General features: G+C 42.8%; 2 protein-coding genes across 2 annotated transcripts; one reads left to right on the top strand and one right to left on the bottom strand.

Moving 5' to 3' along the window:
• Positions 1–265: 265 nt before the first annotated feature.
• Positions 266–6,349, bottom strand: RSAD2 (radical S-adenosyl methionine domain containing 2). The gene is made up of 6 exons (XM_074153810.1): positions 6,007–6,349; positions 5,625–5,786; positions 4,184–4,413; positions 2,842–2,991; positions 988–1,020; positions 266–430 (listed from the first exon to the last, which is right to left on the bottom strand). Exons 1-6 carry the CDS (start codon positions 6,347–6,349, stop codon positions 266–268), a joined length of 1,083 nt encoding a protein of 360 aa, XP_074009911.1.
• A 5,239-nt stretch (positions 6,350–11,588) lies between these two features.
• CMPK2 (cytidine/uridine monophosphate kinase 2) lies at positions 11,589–16,829 on the top strand. Its single transcript, XM_074153638.1, has 4 exons — positions 11,589–11,742; positions 12,543–12,744; positions 13,862–14,095; positions 15,765–16,829. Exons 1-4 carry the CDS (start codon positions 11,589–11,591, stop codon positions 15,883–15,885), a joined length of 711 nt encoding a protein of 236 aa, XP_074009739.1. The 3' UTR covers positions 15,886–16,829.
• Positions 16,830–17,425: the final 596 nt, after the last annotated feature.

The following is a 17,425-nucleotide window of genomic DNA, read 5'->3' as shown; positions in this document are numbered from 1 at the left end:
AGAAGTTTGATTTCAGAGACCTATTTATATGAAAGCTCTGAAGGTGCTTGTTAACGTTCAACCAAACGATACATAGGAACATAATCTACTTTCTAAAAACATTTAAAAAATCACATATAGAGTTATACTGAACATCAATCTGTATATATACCAAGTGTATAATATAGCAAGTGTAGTTAAAAGCAGAGATACATATATACACGCATATATATACTCACACCCATTTTCTTTACATAATGCACCTGCCCTAACTCAGTATAATGAGTTACCAGTCCAGTTTCATGTCTGCTTTACTCCACACATACTTTCCTCCTCTTTTTAGGAACATGGTCTCATCAAATCCGCTGAATTTTATGGCTGCTTCCACGCCAATGTCTAGGATAGACTTGGAAGGCTCTTTCCGTCCATTTCTACAGTTTAGAAAACGCATCTGGAACATGAATAGATAAGACTTTAGAAAGTCAATTTTTAAAAGCTTAATTTTTCTACAGAATAAAACAAGTTGCATAGCTAATCCCATAAAAGCCTATGTAAGTGCATGAACAGTTTCACTGTAGTCCTTAGAAGCCTTAGAAGCTCATGGTTAGACATACTGACACATCTTAGCAGGAAGAAGGCCATGCCATAATTCCTGAAGATTAAATGTTTGCTCTTCAGTTACATGTAAACTAAGTAGGCTCTTTGAAACTTAACTTTCAGGTTCTGTATTTTTAAATTAAAGAAAAACAGCAAAGACGTCGTGCAAAGATACACATCTGCACTTCAAGATTCGTGATGCTGCAATCATGCATGCAACCTGATGGCAACTCCTCCTTAGGTCATACTTAAATTCAAGATCTCAGTATGTTTGATGGGAAAAATTACATCTGTTCCTTGTACTACATGCTAAAATTATTTTCTAGAATTCACAATAAATAGAACTGGTTATCACTGTTGTATACATACATATATTAGCAGATAAATACCAAGTATCAAACAAAGACTTACATATTCATCCAGAATGAGGTATGAATCCCTCATCTGTAATAGATCAAAAGAAAAAACTAAATTAATATCCAAACCAAAATTCCATTCTCGCGGAAAATCAAGGACAAAACAAACAACTATTCATTCAAAGCCCAATCCAAATCTTTGACAGGTAGTGTCTTACCACTATTTCAGTGAGCTTGGATCAAACTTATAGAAATAAATGACAGGATTACTAGCATGACTTAATGCATGAATAAACCAGTAATTTTTGGAATATGACCTCTCAAGTATTGAATTGAAATATGGGTGCCCAACTGGATAAAGGTGTTTTAAATAATATCCAAGTTTTGTATTAACTTCTACACCAGGAGAACTTACACTGTTTTGCATACTGGAATGATTATGTCATTTTCCAAACAAATGACGTGACCTTTTAAGCTGGGGTGCTTGATAATCACCCCAGCAGACAAAGGTGTTCTCCCAGCTCATAAAGCTCTCAAGTCAAGTCAGCACAAAGAAATATGCCAACAGCTGAAATAAGACATGTTTGTTCAGCTAACTGGATATCTCCTACATGATCGTCCCTAAAATTCTCTGGGTAGCTGGTGCTTGCTGCTGTCAAGAATGGGAAATCTGTTTGATCAATTTGGTACCCATCTTTCATACAGGTTTAACAGAAATCAGAAACAGTCTTCTAGAGCCAAACCTACTGAGGGAAGTCTACTCTTTTTTTGTAGGACTTCTTACATGAAAAAAAAGGTAGAAACAGTTCTGGGTTCTGATCTAAACACCTTCTCTGATGAGTGCTCTCTCTTCCACTGAATGCCTTAAACACTAGACTGCATTTCTAGATCTTCATAGTAGAAGCAACCCAGTCTGCTCACTTGAGCTCTCTATGCATTAAAAAGTAAACTCTAAATGAAGATTATCAATCTATCTGTGGAGAGGAAAGGGAAGGTGAGATGGGAGATTTAAGGCATTCCTGAACTTGGTATCTCCTCACTCAGTTCGTAAACTTTCTTAACAGTGAGTCTTCTAACTCTCCTCATGCCATGTATAGGGTCTGTAGGCATATTACAAAAAAATCCTGATCTCCACCCTTAGGCTTTTTACTGCAGTTAAGGTAAGCTAGATAGCAGCTCATGAACTGAACTGCTGGGCTCTGCGGCAGCACAGAGCCTCCCCATGACTAAAGAGCCTGAATGTGCAATCCAAAGGAGTTCAGATAGACAATGTTGAAAATACGACTTTATTGTGGGAGGGAGTACCTAGTAAAATGTGTCAGGCAAAAATACTAGTTCCTGTTCCTCAATACAATATAATGCTGACTGGGATGATATCTTATTTCGTGTAGGTTGATGACACTGCCATAGCATAACATCATGGTGAATGTTAGGAAACTATGCTTAGAGTATAAAGTGTGTCTATATTAATATTCAACCTTATCAGGCTCTTGTGCCCTGGTGGGGAAGGGCTATTCAATTCCAAAGGGCTTAATTATTGTTTAGAGTCCACCACTCAGCTGTGGAAAACTCAGTTTCTCCAGCTTCTGTACTGATACTTTATCCATCCATCTCACTGAGCAAAGGCCCACATGACACTGTGAGAGGACTTCCCCTGGTTTCCACAAGCTTGGGATCAATGAATTTTTATTTTTCTGTTAATAACTTTGTGCTCAATAAAAAACCTGAAAGAAAATTAAAAACCTTGGCTTCCACCATAGCAAAACCAGTAGCTGACAAAGTTGTACTGTACCTCTTTTAAGCCAATACTAATAGGGAAAGCGTTAATTGCCATGAAAGCTTCTAGTTCTTTTCCATCTTTGCAACTATATTTCAAAATAAAGTTACAAAAGGACAGTTTCAGTTTTACCTTCTGATTAGATTCTGGTACCAAACAGGAGACATCTTTGTGGCGATCCAAGAATTCTTCAAAGTCTTCATCGCTGATAACAAATTTCTCTGCTTCTCTCAGGGCATCCTCACCACTGTTCTCCCCCTCAATGAGCAGGCACTGGAATACCTGAAGACAAAAGGCACCTGGTTAAGATTTCATGTTTTCACTTGAGTATAAGGCACTGTCACCATGACAAAAACCTTCAGTTGTCTCAGTAGTGATGTCTTTAATTTTTCTGTTAGTGGAGCCACACTGACACAAATTGTGACAAGTGAATATTATACGAAGGGCACAGTGCAGATTTATTTTTAGCAAATTAAAATTACATAGTTCTAAATGTAATTATACAGTCATGGTTCCTGACCAAGTTTCCACAGAAATCCTAACTGCTCTGGTCTTAATAAGGGCACAGATAATAAAAGCTCAAATTAACTTTTGATTGGGCCTCAAATAGTATGGCTGTATTATAAATGCCAGTAAGTACTGTGTACAATGCAGACTATCAAGTCAATCTGTATTTTTTTTGTATTTTAACCTGATTTGTGACTGCAAGTTTAGCTAGCTTCAGATGGTCATAGAAAAGATAGAGAAGTCTCCCCAGAAACATAATGCAATAGCTTGTCCACTTAACAGCCTCCTTCTAATGGCCAGGTTCTCAACTACATGCAGACTTCAAGGGGAAAAAATATGCCTTTGCCATCAATGTGCTCTGTAATCTCAGTAAAAAAGTAGCCCAAGAAGCTTGATAAAATATTAAAATGTATGTCACATTTCCCTTACACTCCTTTAGTAGGACCAAAGTTTCACAGTGATTTTTTGTTTTGTGGGAAATCGTGCATATACACCATTTTCCATGAAGCAAATAATGAGAAATGATGCCACAAGTTCTCCTATATTTATAAGTTACATTATCTCTACCCATTCCCAAATTGATGACATAATGTATTTAATACACTTTTAGTAGAAAATATGATATATACACACTAACCACTAATACTCTATAACAAACCATTAATGTCTAATGTATACTTACATATTGTTATATTAACTCTACTATATCTTTGCACACTAACTTTCCCTCATTTTCTCAACATATTTTCAGATGCTAAAGACCTTCTATCTTACTTTTAATATCATAAAGAAAATAGATCTACGTATGCTGAAACATTGACCATGTAGTGCTGACAAGAAGTCCACTAACGCTAGCCCAAGCTGGAGCTGGAGATCTGACTGAAGTCATTAGAGGTTCAGACAACTCCTGCATTTCATCATTACTTTTCTCTGAACAGGAAACCTATGGTGTACACCACTTTCTTACCTTCCAACGCACAGGGTTGAGTGCCTTGATCTGCTCATTCATATCTTCCTCAACATTAAATCTGTTGATCACTGAATTTATTTTGAAAGCAACAGCATACTCTCGGCACCACTGTCTCAGTTTATGCAGGTTTTCCACATGGTTCTTCTTTCCTTGACCACGGCCAATTAAAACGTTGACATTCTCATCAAAACTATCACATGAAATTGCCAGGATGTCTAAATATTCACCTGAAAACAAGTTTTAAAAATGGATTAATATTCTGTCCTTCAGTTAAAAGCTGTCAGGACTCTGCCCACTTTCACTTCCTCGTGATCCACAAAAGTGCCATGTAAATACAGTTCTGGGAAGTCATCACATGAACCACAAAAGCCACAGCAGTGGCTATAAGAGACAGCCTGTAAATTCCCTGACAAGGGGAAGAAGGCCCTCCAAGCCTTCAACAGAATTCCTCAAACACTCCACATTCCTGCATATACTCATGAAGATTAAAGAAATCATGCTAAATATATATGACTGTGGCACTTGTCTCTCCACCCAAATCATGCTACGTATCACCTGAGAGAAGGGAGAAACCTAAGATGAGGCTGTCCTTGGCTAGGGGGGTGGACCGTGCTAATTCAGCAAACATAGAAGGGGGAAACAAGTGGCCCTAGAGAGTGAAAACAAAGAAAAAGATTGTGCCTGGGAAGATTTTTCCCAAGAAAGAAGACCGTGCCTGTGAAGATTTTTCCAAGGAAGAAGATTATGCCTGGGAAGATTCCCTGAAAAAGATGCTGGAACCCGGACCGGTGATCTCTTTATCTCTGGTTTTTTTTGTCTTTTCCTTTCTCTATCCCTCAGTTTCTCTTTTCTCTTAGAGTTGTTAAGTAACGGTCAGAGTTGTTAAGTAACGACCTTAAGTACTGCTTGCTGTAAGTTGCTGTATAAGTAACATGCTAAGTAACACAATGCATACCTCACCCCTTGCCATAATTTGTTATATACTTAATCAACTATCATGCATTTATTAAGATCTATACTAATCATTTTGGGAAACTAATAAAAGTTTGTATATGGACCTTGAGATTTATCTCACCTTAGTCCGTGCTGTTGGGGATTTACGAATCTGAGTCACTTACCCCCCGTCCTTCCTGAGAGTGGGATGTGACAGCGGCATCATCAAAACGTGTGTTTTGTGTGTCCCCCCAACATTATGGAGACAGCCTGAACTATTATTTTATTATACTATTATACCAAAGAGGCAATAGTACAAACTGTCTATGTTCACAACATATAATTAACAGTATTTCACTAGTATTTACGTTTGGTTTGTGTTTACTGTAAATGAACCACTAACAAACTGTCTCCTGCTTGCACTGAAAACCATCTTTTGGTGAGGCTGCCCCGAGGAAGCTCCCAAACCCAACCAGAATTCCTGCGTAAGGGGCTTTTTCCTTACCGTACTTCTTGAACCACCGTTCTCTAATCAGGCTGCCGTTGCTCACAATGCTGACACTTGGTAGCTTCAACTCCTGCTTGCAAAACTGGACCAGTTGCCCTACAAATTCACCTCTGTCCTGAAGAAACGGTTCTCCTCCCGAGAAATTTATTTTCTCCATTCCTACAGAAGAACCAAAGAAAAGACGCTGTAAACCGCTGCCTGCCTATTGCCCCGCTCCTTCTACCTGCTGCCAGTGCCCGACCGCGGTGATGTGAAGCGGGATCCCGGCTGTCTAATTACGGGGATAACTTCTCCGACGGCCCCTGGTCCTGCTGGGAAGCGGCCGCCGCGCATCTCCCCGGCCCCGGCTCCCACCGCCGCGGCCCTCCCCGGGACTCACCCGCCTCCTTCAGCATCTCCAGCCCCCGCTTAGCTTCCTCCAGGGGCAGCACGAAGGAGGTCTTGGCCGTGTGGAAGCAGAAGCCGCACTTGTAGTTGCACTGCCGGGTGAAGTGGTAATTGACGCTGGTGGGCGTCGGGGACGGCTCGTCCCACTCCCGCTCCCGCCGGGGGCCCGCCGGGGCTGCGGGGCTGGGAGCCGAGACCCGCCGCCAGCCGGGCAGGGACAGGGACAGGGAGAGGGGCGACAGGCTCCAGCACAGCGCGCCCAGTCGCCCTCGCAGTGCCTCCAGCGCCGCCCGCGCCAGCGCCAGCGGCAGGCGGACCAGTGCGCTCAGGGGCATGGCTCGGCTCGGCGAGACCCGGCGGGATGCGCTGCGGTTCCGTTAGACCCGGCTCGACTCGGCTTGGTTCGGTTCGACCCGGCTCGGCTCGGTTCGACACGGCTCGGCTCGGCTCGGCTCGGCTCGACCCGGCTCGGCTCGGCTCCGCTCTCCAGCTGCATCCAGGCGCCCGGCGCTCCGCGTTTAAGAGCGATGCGGACCTGTCCCCTCCCGTCCCCTCCCGTCCCCTCCCGCAGTGCTGGGACGCGGGGAATCCCTTGGTTTCGCTTTCCTTTCTCGCAGAAGGGAAACTTGGCACCGAGGCGCGGGCGTTCGCTCGCTTGTTTACTTCTCCCCCCGCCCCGCTCCAGACCGGCTTGGAGGGCCATCACGAAACCCGCCGAGTGCCCAGGGTTGGTAGCTGGCTTGAGCACCTCTAGGTGTGAGCCCATCTAGCACCCGAGGACCCCTTTTGATGTGTGTGGGCTCAGTGACTTCAGTTCTTCTGGACAAAAGGGTGTGACTGGTGAAGCATGGGGAGCGCTGAGCTTATGTGGCTGCGTTGCATCCTTCTCGGAGACAGCCATGAGCTCCTGGAAGTTTAAACAGGTTTGTATTGCAGAGCACTGTAGGTTAGGGAGCCTGACGACTTCTGATTCATGAAAAGAAAATACTTGAAGGTTCTTAAATTCTTGGTCTCAAATACTGCCTAAAGCACCTCAAGCAAATCTACTCCACCAAGTTGAATACGGGATTAGCCTTAACAGCTGGAAAAGTCGGCAGGTGCCTGAGGTGACCATTGGTGATAGCTGCCCCCTCAGGGTAACACCAGGAGAGACCGGGACCAAGATGCCAATTTCCGCATTCCTCAATTCCTCCGTGGCACAATAGCTGTTGCTAGAGAGGAGCACCTCCATCGTAGCACCATTCGCTATCTGCAGTCTTCCAGTGTGTCCAGACACATCAAAAGGTCCTCCACAGCTTTTCAGCCTTCAGTCAGTCTGTCCTCATTCTTGCATGGGCAGTTTAGTGTCATCACTGCTGTCAAGGTACAGAATCATACTCAGATCTCAACACCTACCAACTGCATGTTGGCTATGGCAGGCTTAAATTGGAAGAAAAGACAAAGCAAATTACTGACAAGAACTAGTTACATGAATAAGGTTAAAGGAGATGCCATTATCACGTCACCTTTGAAGACCAGAAATGGTCCAAGGACAACCAGGCAAGTCATGCAATGGCACATGTAGTTTTTAGCATTTGATAAATGTACTACTTCTTGCTCCACTCCCAGCTGGAAATGATCTCTCCTCCATTGCATCTGCAGCACCATATTCTGCAAGGACCTTGTACTTGTACTCATCCCTCCTTGAGATGCACAAATCCGAGGGGTGTCACTGACATTACCAAATAGAAAGTTTAAACTCACAGGCAATCGAGCTATGAAACACAGAATATAAATACAGACACAGATAAGGCACATTTGAAAGAAGTCCACCATGGTCCCTTGATGGTATGTATGCAATCTCCTCTCAGGAAGTATTTGAACAGATGACTCCTAGAATCTGGGACAAGATGCTGGGACGAAGGATCCTTCTGTGTCCTTTCCATACTCTTCTCCAAATATCTGGCACTGGCCACTGTCATGGGCAGAAGAGAAGGGTCTCTGGCCTGACGCTATACTAACGTCTGTGTTCTTATGATCTTATCCCTAGACCTTCATCTTTACTGGAGGGCCCTTTACTCGTTCCCTTTAAAGTTTATTCTGCATTAAAACAGCTGTATTCTATTTGTGTGTATTTTATGTACCTATGCATTTTAGGGGCTTTCAAGTTAAGCAATTCCTGCCTTGTGTCTCAGACAAGCTGTTTATCTACATTACAGGACCGTGCACTTAGATATAATTTAAAAGTTACAGGCTTGATTAATTTTCAACTTTTTTCCCTCTTTTTCCACTTTGAGCAGATCAGAACATTTTTGACTGGTCATACAGATTCTTGTTGTGCCTGTGTCTCTTCCCTAGGGCTCCATGCAAGCACAGTGGGCCCTCAAAGATGTGAAGAGGCTCCAGAACAGTGTTTTTCCCATAATTAGCACATATGCTCTTCAACATCATTTCATATTATACAGAAGACAAAATGATAAAGGTCCTTGTGAAGAAGCTGAAAAATACTTACCTTAAGTTAATTTCAAAACAGATTCATAGTCGCTACACTGATTTTAAATACAAAGACCTGTCTTGGACATAAACAATTCAGGTAAAAATACAGGAAAAGAGAGTTGTTGTGTATAGTCTGATGGGAAAGATCTAAAATCTTGCAAGAACTTTTAAGTGATTAGCTAGGAGGACAGACATCACACACCTATTATAAATGATCTCATAAGCATATTATAAATGATGACAAAAGCGCCACTAGCTTGGCTTACAAGGAATGCTTATAAAAAAGGATTATCAAGGCAGTGGGATGGGAAAACGAAAGTAAGCTCTTGCCATTTAGTCAGCAGGGAGGGGAAAGGCAACAGCATCATCAGGAAAGCAGAAAAATACAAGAGCCAAGGTACCAGACAGGGTCAGGTTTTCAAACGCTTTTGAAGTGAAACTTGGCTGCAAGCCAACTGGACTTTAAAAAAATGAATAAACAGAAAAGTGGCAGATAAGCTTCATTGTAGGTAAAGGTAAGGCACAGCATGTAAGAAAGAATAATCGAAACTTTGTATACTTAATGCTGAGCTCAGTAGTGGCAATCACATCTCAGGAAAGAGATCTGAGAGTCCCTGTTGCTACCCCTCTGAGATCCTTGGTTCTGTGGGAGGCAGCAGCAAAAAAAAAAAGCCAACAGAAAGCTTAGTGTCATCCAGAAAGGTATTGAGAACAAGCCAAATGGCATTATTTTGCTGCTCTGTGAAACCTTGGTACAGTTAGCCATACCTTGACTAGTGGTACAGTTCAAGACACCACATCTTAGCAGGACCTCATAGAGTTGAAGAAGTTATCCCTGCCTCTAAATTACCAAAGGTTGAAGCAGCTACCTTACAAAAGGTTGTGTCTCTTATTTCTGACATGAAAACACTGAAGGGAAAACCCAAGTGAGCTTTACAAAGCCATGAAGGTGATAAATAAGCTGAATGTTGAACTGTTATTCACCAAAGTCATTTGACTTTGGTGAATATTATTAGAACGTTAGAACATTATTAGAAGGGGTACTCATTGAAACAAGTAGAATATGTGTTTAAAACTAAAAAAAAAATAATTATGCAACAAGTTGTGCATTGATGGAATTGAGACCACAGGGGTTTGTGGAAGTAGACTGTATTGTGGACTCAAAAAGGAATGTAAGCAGATGTATGAGCAAGGGCCGATAAACAGGTGCTAAAAGGAAGAGATGAGGTTGTGCTATCTAACATTCCTAATTTGGTGACTGGATGTTGGAGGCGCACAAGGAGTAGGAGAATGGAGCACAGATAAGCCAGCTTTATGCACAGCATGTCATTCTACCAGAAAAAATATTGGGTGAGAAGAGCCACTAGTCTGACTCCTTAGTGCATATTATTTTGTTCTTAAAATTACCATCTATTCTTGTATAATGAACCATGTTCTATCCTGTGTCTTCTGGCATCCATACCCAGCTGCCATAGCCATGTGTTTGAGTGATGTGGAACAAGGCAGTTCTCAGGTATGAAAAATGGCGTCTTTTATGTTAAAAAAAAAAAAAGAGAAAAAAAGCCAGCTTTGGTGCCTGCTCCTGAGACTGTATTGAAGACCCTCCAAGGCTATGTTCCCAGTTCCTGCTCTGGCCTAGCCCTTCCACCGGCTTCCTCAGCATGGGCAGTTTCCAACTAGTGTCGCTGAACTCAAGCTCACTGATACTGCCTACCAGCTAAGCAAAAGATATTTGTGCAGTGTGCTTGAGCTGACCAGTGGAAGACATCAAGTTTCTGAGGAATTTCTTGTAGTGTACTCACCTGTAGAGTATATTCTTTCAGAAGATGCAGTAGAAGCTTAGCCTTAGATATCTCTAAGTGGCAGTTTTCCAACTATTGAAGGGGAGAAATAGGATTCTGCAGAGCTGCAGGTTCTCCTACATTTCAAGTTACGTATTTTGAAAACAAACATTTTGGGCAACATTACTCACGGGAGCTGAGATGAACCTTACTGTTACAGCTATTTGCAGTAACAGTTCCTGTCCCTGAGCTGATGAAAGCTGAAACTTGGCCATCACAAAGTTACGAAAATACTGCAGGCCATTTTACTTCCCAAATGATTTGAGTCCCTTAGTCTTGTTATCAAGGCACTGGGTAACAGAATAATGGGGTTGTTACCAATATCTAGTCTATATCTACCCACTTTCAGTTTAAATCCATTACTCCTTGTCCTATCACTACATGCCCATGTAAAAAGTCCCTCTGCATCTCTCCTGTAGGCCCCCTTTAGGTACTGGAAGGCTGCTGTAAGGTCTGTAATTGTCTTACAGGCAGTCTTCTCTTCTCTAGGCTGAACAACCCCAACTCTCTGCTCCAGCCCTCTGATCATCTTGGTGGCCCTCCTCTGGACTCCCTCCAACAGGTCCATGTCCTTCTTAAGTTGGGGGCCCCAGAGCTGGAGGCAGTACCCCGGGTTGGGTCTCATGAGAGTGGAGTAGCGGGGCAGTCACATCTCTGGACCTGCCGGCCACCGTTCTTTTGATGCAGTCTGAAGCAGCAGTGTATTTGTGCTTCTTTTTTTGCTTGTTTGTTTTGAGACTATCAGGATTCAGCCACGGGAGTCCGTGGGAACGTGACCCTTTTTTGCAGGGGGGACGGGGGGGGGAGCAGACAGGCAGGTCGGATCCCGAGGCCAAGACGGCATTTTTCACTTTCACTTCCAGCCCATCCATGCACAGATCCAATTCCCGTGGAGATCGAGCACCTTCACTCCAGTGCCGTTAGAGCGGCGGGGGCGGGTGGGAGGGAAGGCAAAAACCCGCCTTCCGTGGAGCAGCCCTTTTCCTGGCTTTTCGCCGGAGACAGGCGCATTCCCCGCCGGCGGGGCTGGTTTCGTTTCCCGCTGCCGCCTCCTCCTCCTCCGCCGCCCGCCCGTCTCCGCGCTGCCGCCGGCCCCGGTTCCCGTCTCCCGGCGATGCTGCGGCGCTGCCCGCCGGGCCCCTCGCCCCTCCGCCGAGCCCTGCCGCCCTCCGCCCCCGCCGTCCGGCACCGCCTGCGGGAGGTAGGTGAGCCCCCGCCGGGGCTGCGGGATTGACGGCTCTCCCGTCTTCCCAGGGGGATGCGGGCGGGTGTGAAGGGTCCCCATCTCTCCTCGCAGTGCGCAGCGCGGATCCCGGAGGCTGGAGCGGTGCTCGACCTGCTGGAGAAGTGTCCCGAGAACCAGAAGAAAGGGGGTTTTCCCGTCGTGGTTTTTGAGGGGCTGGATGCCACAGGTAAGAGTGATGTGTGTGGGTGAAGAACGGCAGAGGAGAGGTTGCTGGAAAGAGCAACCACTATGGCTTTCAGCCAGGTGTAAGGCTTCAAAATTCAAAAAATCCTGGAAACCTGTGGCATATTTGAAAGAATTAGCAATTGTAAATACCAGTCTGTCTTCTCTTACTTGTAAAAGATCAGTCTATGCTAATTTTCATTCACTGGATGATTTCCTCATCTATGTAAATGAAAGAATACAAAGAGTGGAGTACTGGAAATTAAATTTCTGGTGCAGATGATGAAACATACTTTTACCAGAGAGTTTTCAAATAAGTGACTTAAAGCTGTGGCAGCCTGGGAAACTGACAGCAGTTTGTCCCAGAGATAAGTACTAGTTGCCTCTGCATAACTTTGTTTTCTGTATTTTCAGTTAAAGAGAACTGAAAATGCCCTCTAAAAAAAAAGTATTGGGTGACAGCATTGCAATATCCACATGAATTGTGACCCAGAAAAGTATTGTAAATGGATATATAGAGAAATTGCCATTTAAAGCACTTCATGCATTTAAAGGAGTGAAGACAGAAAGCTGGCAAGAGGGAGGGGGGAAAGGCCTTGAGAGCAGGAAGTGGAGCAATAATTCCTGGAACGAGACTCATAACGATTTTCCACCAAAAACCTTATCACCAGGTACTCAGGTTACATAGTCAGGTGTCAGAACACGTGCTCCAAGTGAACAGATAGGAACATTTTTCAGTTTTTAAAACTCAATTGTATCTGATATGCAATATAACAAATGTTTCCTTCTGTAAATGGAATGCAGGCAAAACCACTGTAACTCAGTCAGTTAAGGACACCCTGAATGGCATTCTGCTAACGTCCCCACCACCTTGCATCAGCCAGTGGAGGACAATATTTGATGAAGAGCCAGCACCCATTAAAAGAGCATTTTATGCTGCAGGCAACTACATTCTTGCATCAGAAATAGCGAAAGCATCCACTCAAGCACCTGTGATCATAGACAGGTTTGTATATTTAAGAACTCTTCTTATATCAGTGACATCATACAGTTGTTCAGTGTTACAAGCAGAAGTTTTCAATGGTAGTCTCTGGGTTTCTTCTTTTTTCTTTTTTTTAAGTGCTACTTTGCAGGTAGTCAAATAAATATTAGATCTTCTAAAGAGTGTTACTTATGAAAACAGTAAGGTGGGGGACTTCCATCCGTGTAATACTCATAACTGGCTTCAGCATGCATGAAAAATATCTTCTGGTAGGAATAGTGGAGACATGGACTTTGCAGCCTGAGTCAAAGCAGGGCTCTGTGGCAAACCTGAGGAGAATGAGGGCTGCTGATCATGGCTATCTCTAAGAAGGGTCTGAGATATGGGGTGGATTAGAATGACCAAATTTTAGGCAGACTTACTCTTTGAGGATGTAAAGCCAGAAATATGCTTCCCACTTTTTTGGTTTTGTTTATATCTTTTCTTGCTTTCACCAACTGTGTAGGCAGCTTTCAGTATTACTTGTAATAAAGAAAGTCTAGGTGCACTTTGAAACTCCTGACTTGTTTCAGTAGATGTACTGTAACGTCCTGCCACAACACATACAGATAGAAGTTGTTTGCTTATGTGTGAATGCCATTTTTAACCAGGCTACATACAGTGCCTCGTAGTGGTGGGAACGTTAAACACAAGTGTAAAGCCTTCAATAATGTCCATCTTCATTCACGTATGAAGGCTGCATGATCTCTACCGGATCTGTTGCATGAAGTAGGATGGGAACCACAAAAAGGGACTCCGAGTATTGGATTTTGACATAAAATGTAACTCTTCTTTTGACCTCTCATTATATGAGAAGACTTTCTTTTGTTAGGAGTACCTGGAACACTCTTTGCCTAGTGCATGGCTTCTGCTGTATGTTTTAATTAATAAGTCACATTAATTTAGAATATTGCGTTGGATGATATCACTCTGTTAAGAAAAAGTGGATGGCACAGAACTGTTCTTTACAGTTCCCTTCAAAATCACAGTGTCACCTACCTAGTCATTATTGCACTTATTGTATTGACACCTGTCTCCTGTATTACTGAAGAATTAGTGTCCTCTTTAAAATTTCTCTCTCCATTCTGTATTTCCCTGGCAGATACTGGCACAGCACAGCTGCCTACACAATTGCCACTGAAATAAATGGGGAAGTCCAGGATCTTCCACCAGCTCATGATGAGGTGTACCAGTGGCCTGAGGATCTGCTTAAACCCGATCTCGTTCTTCTCCTGACTGTTGACCCTGAGGAGCGAGTCCGGAGACTTCAGTGTCGGGGTCTGCAGAAGACAAAGGAGGAAGCTGAGCTGGAGGCTAACTGCTTGTTTCGCCAAAGGTACACTTTAGTGAGGAATAAGAGGATGGAGGCAATCTTGGCTCCTATAGGATCAGTAGCAAAATGTCCCAAGGATTCATAGCTGACAAGAAGGGTAAATTGTGTCATTTCTGATTGGAAGTGTTTGAAAGCTGCAGGTGAAGAAATTAAACATCCTGCAAAGGAGCTTTGAGCTAAAATACTTGTATTTTGCTACTTGCTTCTTTTATTGTAGCACTTTTCTTATTGAGAAAAGGAGAGAGACCTAAAAGTTCCAGAACTGGGAAGCAAGAAGTTGAACCACATATCTTCCCCAGAAAAGTCTGAAAGTGAGCTCCAGATTAAGAGAAGAAAATCTAGATCTCCTCTTGTAGATGTTTTTAGTTCTGCTAAATGTCTCAGGTTCCAGTACACTCAATACATTCAATGGACCCTTCAAAGTGATTCATCTCACCACCTGCTTGGAGCCCAGTGATCTAAGCATAAGTATCAGGAGCCATTTGGTATGATTCAAGACATCTGCATGAGGCTGGCAAATGTGATGCAGAATCTGTGGGCCCTTTCTGGACCAGCAACTGGAAGCTAGATGAGATAGTTCAAGGCATCTCAAGCACTACTGGATACGTTTGCTTAGGCAACTGAATTGCACCGTAGGTATCCTACTTCAGGGTGCGCTGAATTGCTGTCTAGGCTCCACCAAATGTATTGATTAGACCATCATTGTCTACAGTGGAAACTTAAATACCCAGTGCTCCTGTAGAAACCTCAGTATAGACACCTGAATGTTGGGGTCTGTATCTACAAATCACAAAGCTGAAATCTACCCCTAGGGTTTTGACATTTCTGGTGATATATACCTTAAAAATATCCATTGTGTAATCCTGACAGAAGCTCTGTGCGGACACACGGTTCATGTAGTGGGACCTGCAGAGGGATACGTCAGCTAAGGGAACATACTGCCATTTAAGAATCTCTCATGGTTTAATTCTGTTGCTTCTTATTCCTGTCAGAAAGCCTTGGGTTATTTGTGTGTGTTAATTATGTCAACCTGGATGTGAGAACATTGAGAATCTTGCTTGATTCATCTTACTGCTTGTGGCCTGAATGTTTGGCGTTATTAGTTCTTGTGGGAACGTAGAAAATTATACTCACATTCTCACGGACTAAATGTGGTAGAGTTCTGCATTATGAGAAGGCTTACAGTCTAAACGAGGAGGTTTTCATCCTATATTTCATCTTGGTATTCATCTGGTTAGCAAAGCTGATCAGAGGAAAGGGTTAAATGATGTGTCAACTCTGTAATCCAGTTCTCCAGTGACTCAAAACTGAGATTAGGCAGTGAGCACACCTACACCACACCATGCCATATAGTTCAGAGACACCAGGGGGCTCTGAATAAATTAGCTCAGGTGTTGGAAGCAGGCTGTCCACTGTACTGCTGTACCTGACTGTATCCAGTGCTAAGCTGTAAAGGAAGAAATACTTTAATGCTATGCCAGGAGAATATGGGAATCAGTGTCAAGGAAACCTCACTTTGAGGTTGGCATTGTAATAGTTAACTAATGGATTATTGCTCTTTGCAGTAGATTTCATTCTGCAGTGCGAACACTTTCTTCCCAGACTGATGACTGATGCCATTTCATATCCCTGCAATTTGTAGTTTCGTTTATCTTGTTTTGTTTTTAAATAGAGTTGAAGAGTCATACAGAAGGATGGTAAATCCTGTGTGCCAAGAGGTCGATGCCAGCCCCTCCAAGGAAGAGGTTCTCAAGACAGTGCTACAACTAATTAAGAAACACTGTGCAACTTAAAAGATACTTTTTAGTGCACTTAAAAGACACTTTTTATTGCCCCTCCATTTTTGGTACCTGAAAAAGCACTGCAATGTGTTTCTTCCCACAGAAGAATCTTCTCTTTGTTCTGTTCGACAGTGATCTGTGCAGGTTATCTGTTTCACTGTTGCCTACTGTACTTTTCTGTATAAGGCAAAATACTACTCACATGTTACTCAGCATTCTTAGTGAAGCCACAAACATATTACGGTCATGCACAAAGTACCTCAGAGTGCTCTCTGACACTGTGACATTTCAGGATGCTATCTCGTTGCATCTTCAGCACCAGGAGAACCTGTTCCCATATCCATTGTGTACCAGGATTCACTGGACGCCAGCAGGAGCTGTAGGTGCCTAAGGAGAGGCTGAAATGTCACCTAGCAGTAAAACGATAAAAGGATCATAACACTGAGGAACGGAGAATCCAGTGGCCCAGTGATGTTTACTGGAATAGAGGATGGTCAGCTGCTGCTCTGATGGGTGTCCTGCAAAAAGTGTGTCGCAGATGAGGGCCAATAAGCATCTGAGCCTCTAAATAGTAAAGTCCAAGTCTGTCAACATATGCTCTGCAAAGGCTAATTTTTCTGTACTTTAGTTTCACTATTGTTACTCCGAAGAGTAAAACTAAACATACAGGTAAGCCTTTGTGGGATCAGAAATGAACTGCAGATCCAGAAAGAACACAACTAAAATGTAAATTTGATTTAAAACACTATTTTTACTTACTTTCCTGTGTTAAGCAAGTGCGATTATCAATGAGTCAGTCGCGTAAATAAAAATATACTCAGTACTGCAGTTCCTATATCCAATCTGTATATGCAAGATGATAGAAAGAAAAACTATAAATACATTTTATTCATGCGCTGTTTAATGTTTGTGAATATATGCTATTAATATAATACATTTATATGTACTATTAATACACACACTTGTATTTGGTATATTATGTGTTATTTGTATAATAGTAGCCTTGGGATTTGCCATACGTGCAGACTAGAAAGACATAGTTTAAGGTGTTCCACTTATTTTAGAAATTATGAAGCATTCAGGTATTCAGTCCTGGATAAAGGAAATTCACATATAGAGGGCATCACTACACGTGGATAATTAAGATACAGTGTGCCTACCCTGAATGTTTTGTAGCCTTAGCTTTGCCAGGTAAGAGATCACTTGGCCTGAGGAATGCCACCAGATGCCTTTTTTTCTTTTGCAAATTTATACATGAAAGCAGGCTGCCTGTTTTTTGATGCCAGGTTCTTAAAAGTATAGGTTTGTATTTAAAAGAGTGCTGGTAATATATATGCAAGTGGCATCAGACACTATTAATTTCACACATGCACTATATATTCATAGTCCGTGTTTTTCTTTAACCCAAAGCTACTTAGGCAGACTAAAAGAACAGCAAGGCAAGGTAGATCAAACCAATGCATCCTTTTCTCTTGTCTTTGTTAGAATTAAAGGTCTGCAAGAGGTTGTGTGCCACGTGCAGGATGTTAATGTGCATAATCACTCCCATACT

This window comes from Numenius arquata, chromosome 9 (genome assembly GCF_964106895.1).
Source record: "Numenius arquata chromosome 9, bNumArq3.hap1.1, whole genome shotgun sequence".
Taxonomy (NCBI): Eukaryota; Metazoa; Chordata; class Aves; order Charadriiformes; family Scolopacidae; genus Numenius; species Numenius arquata.
Note: the sequence above shows the minus strand (reverse complement) of the source record. Positions and strands in the feature narration are given on the sequence as shown.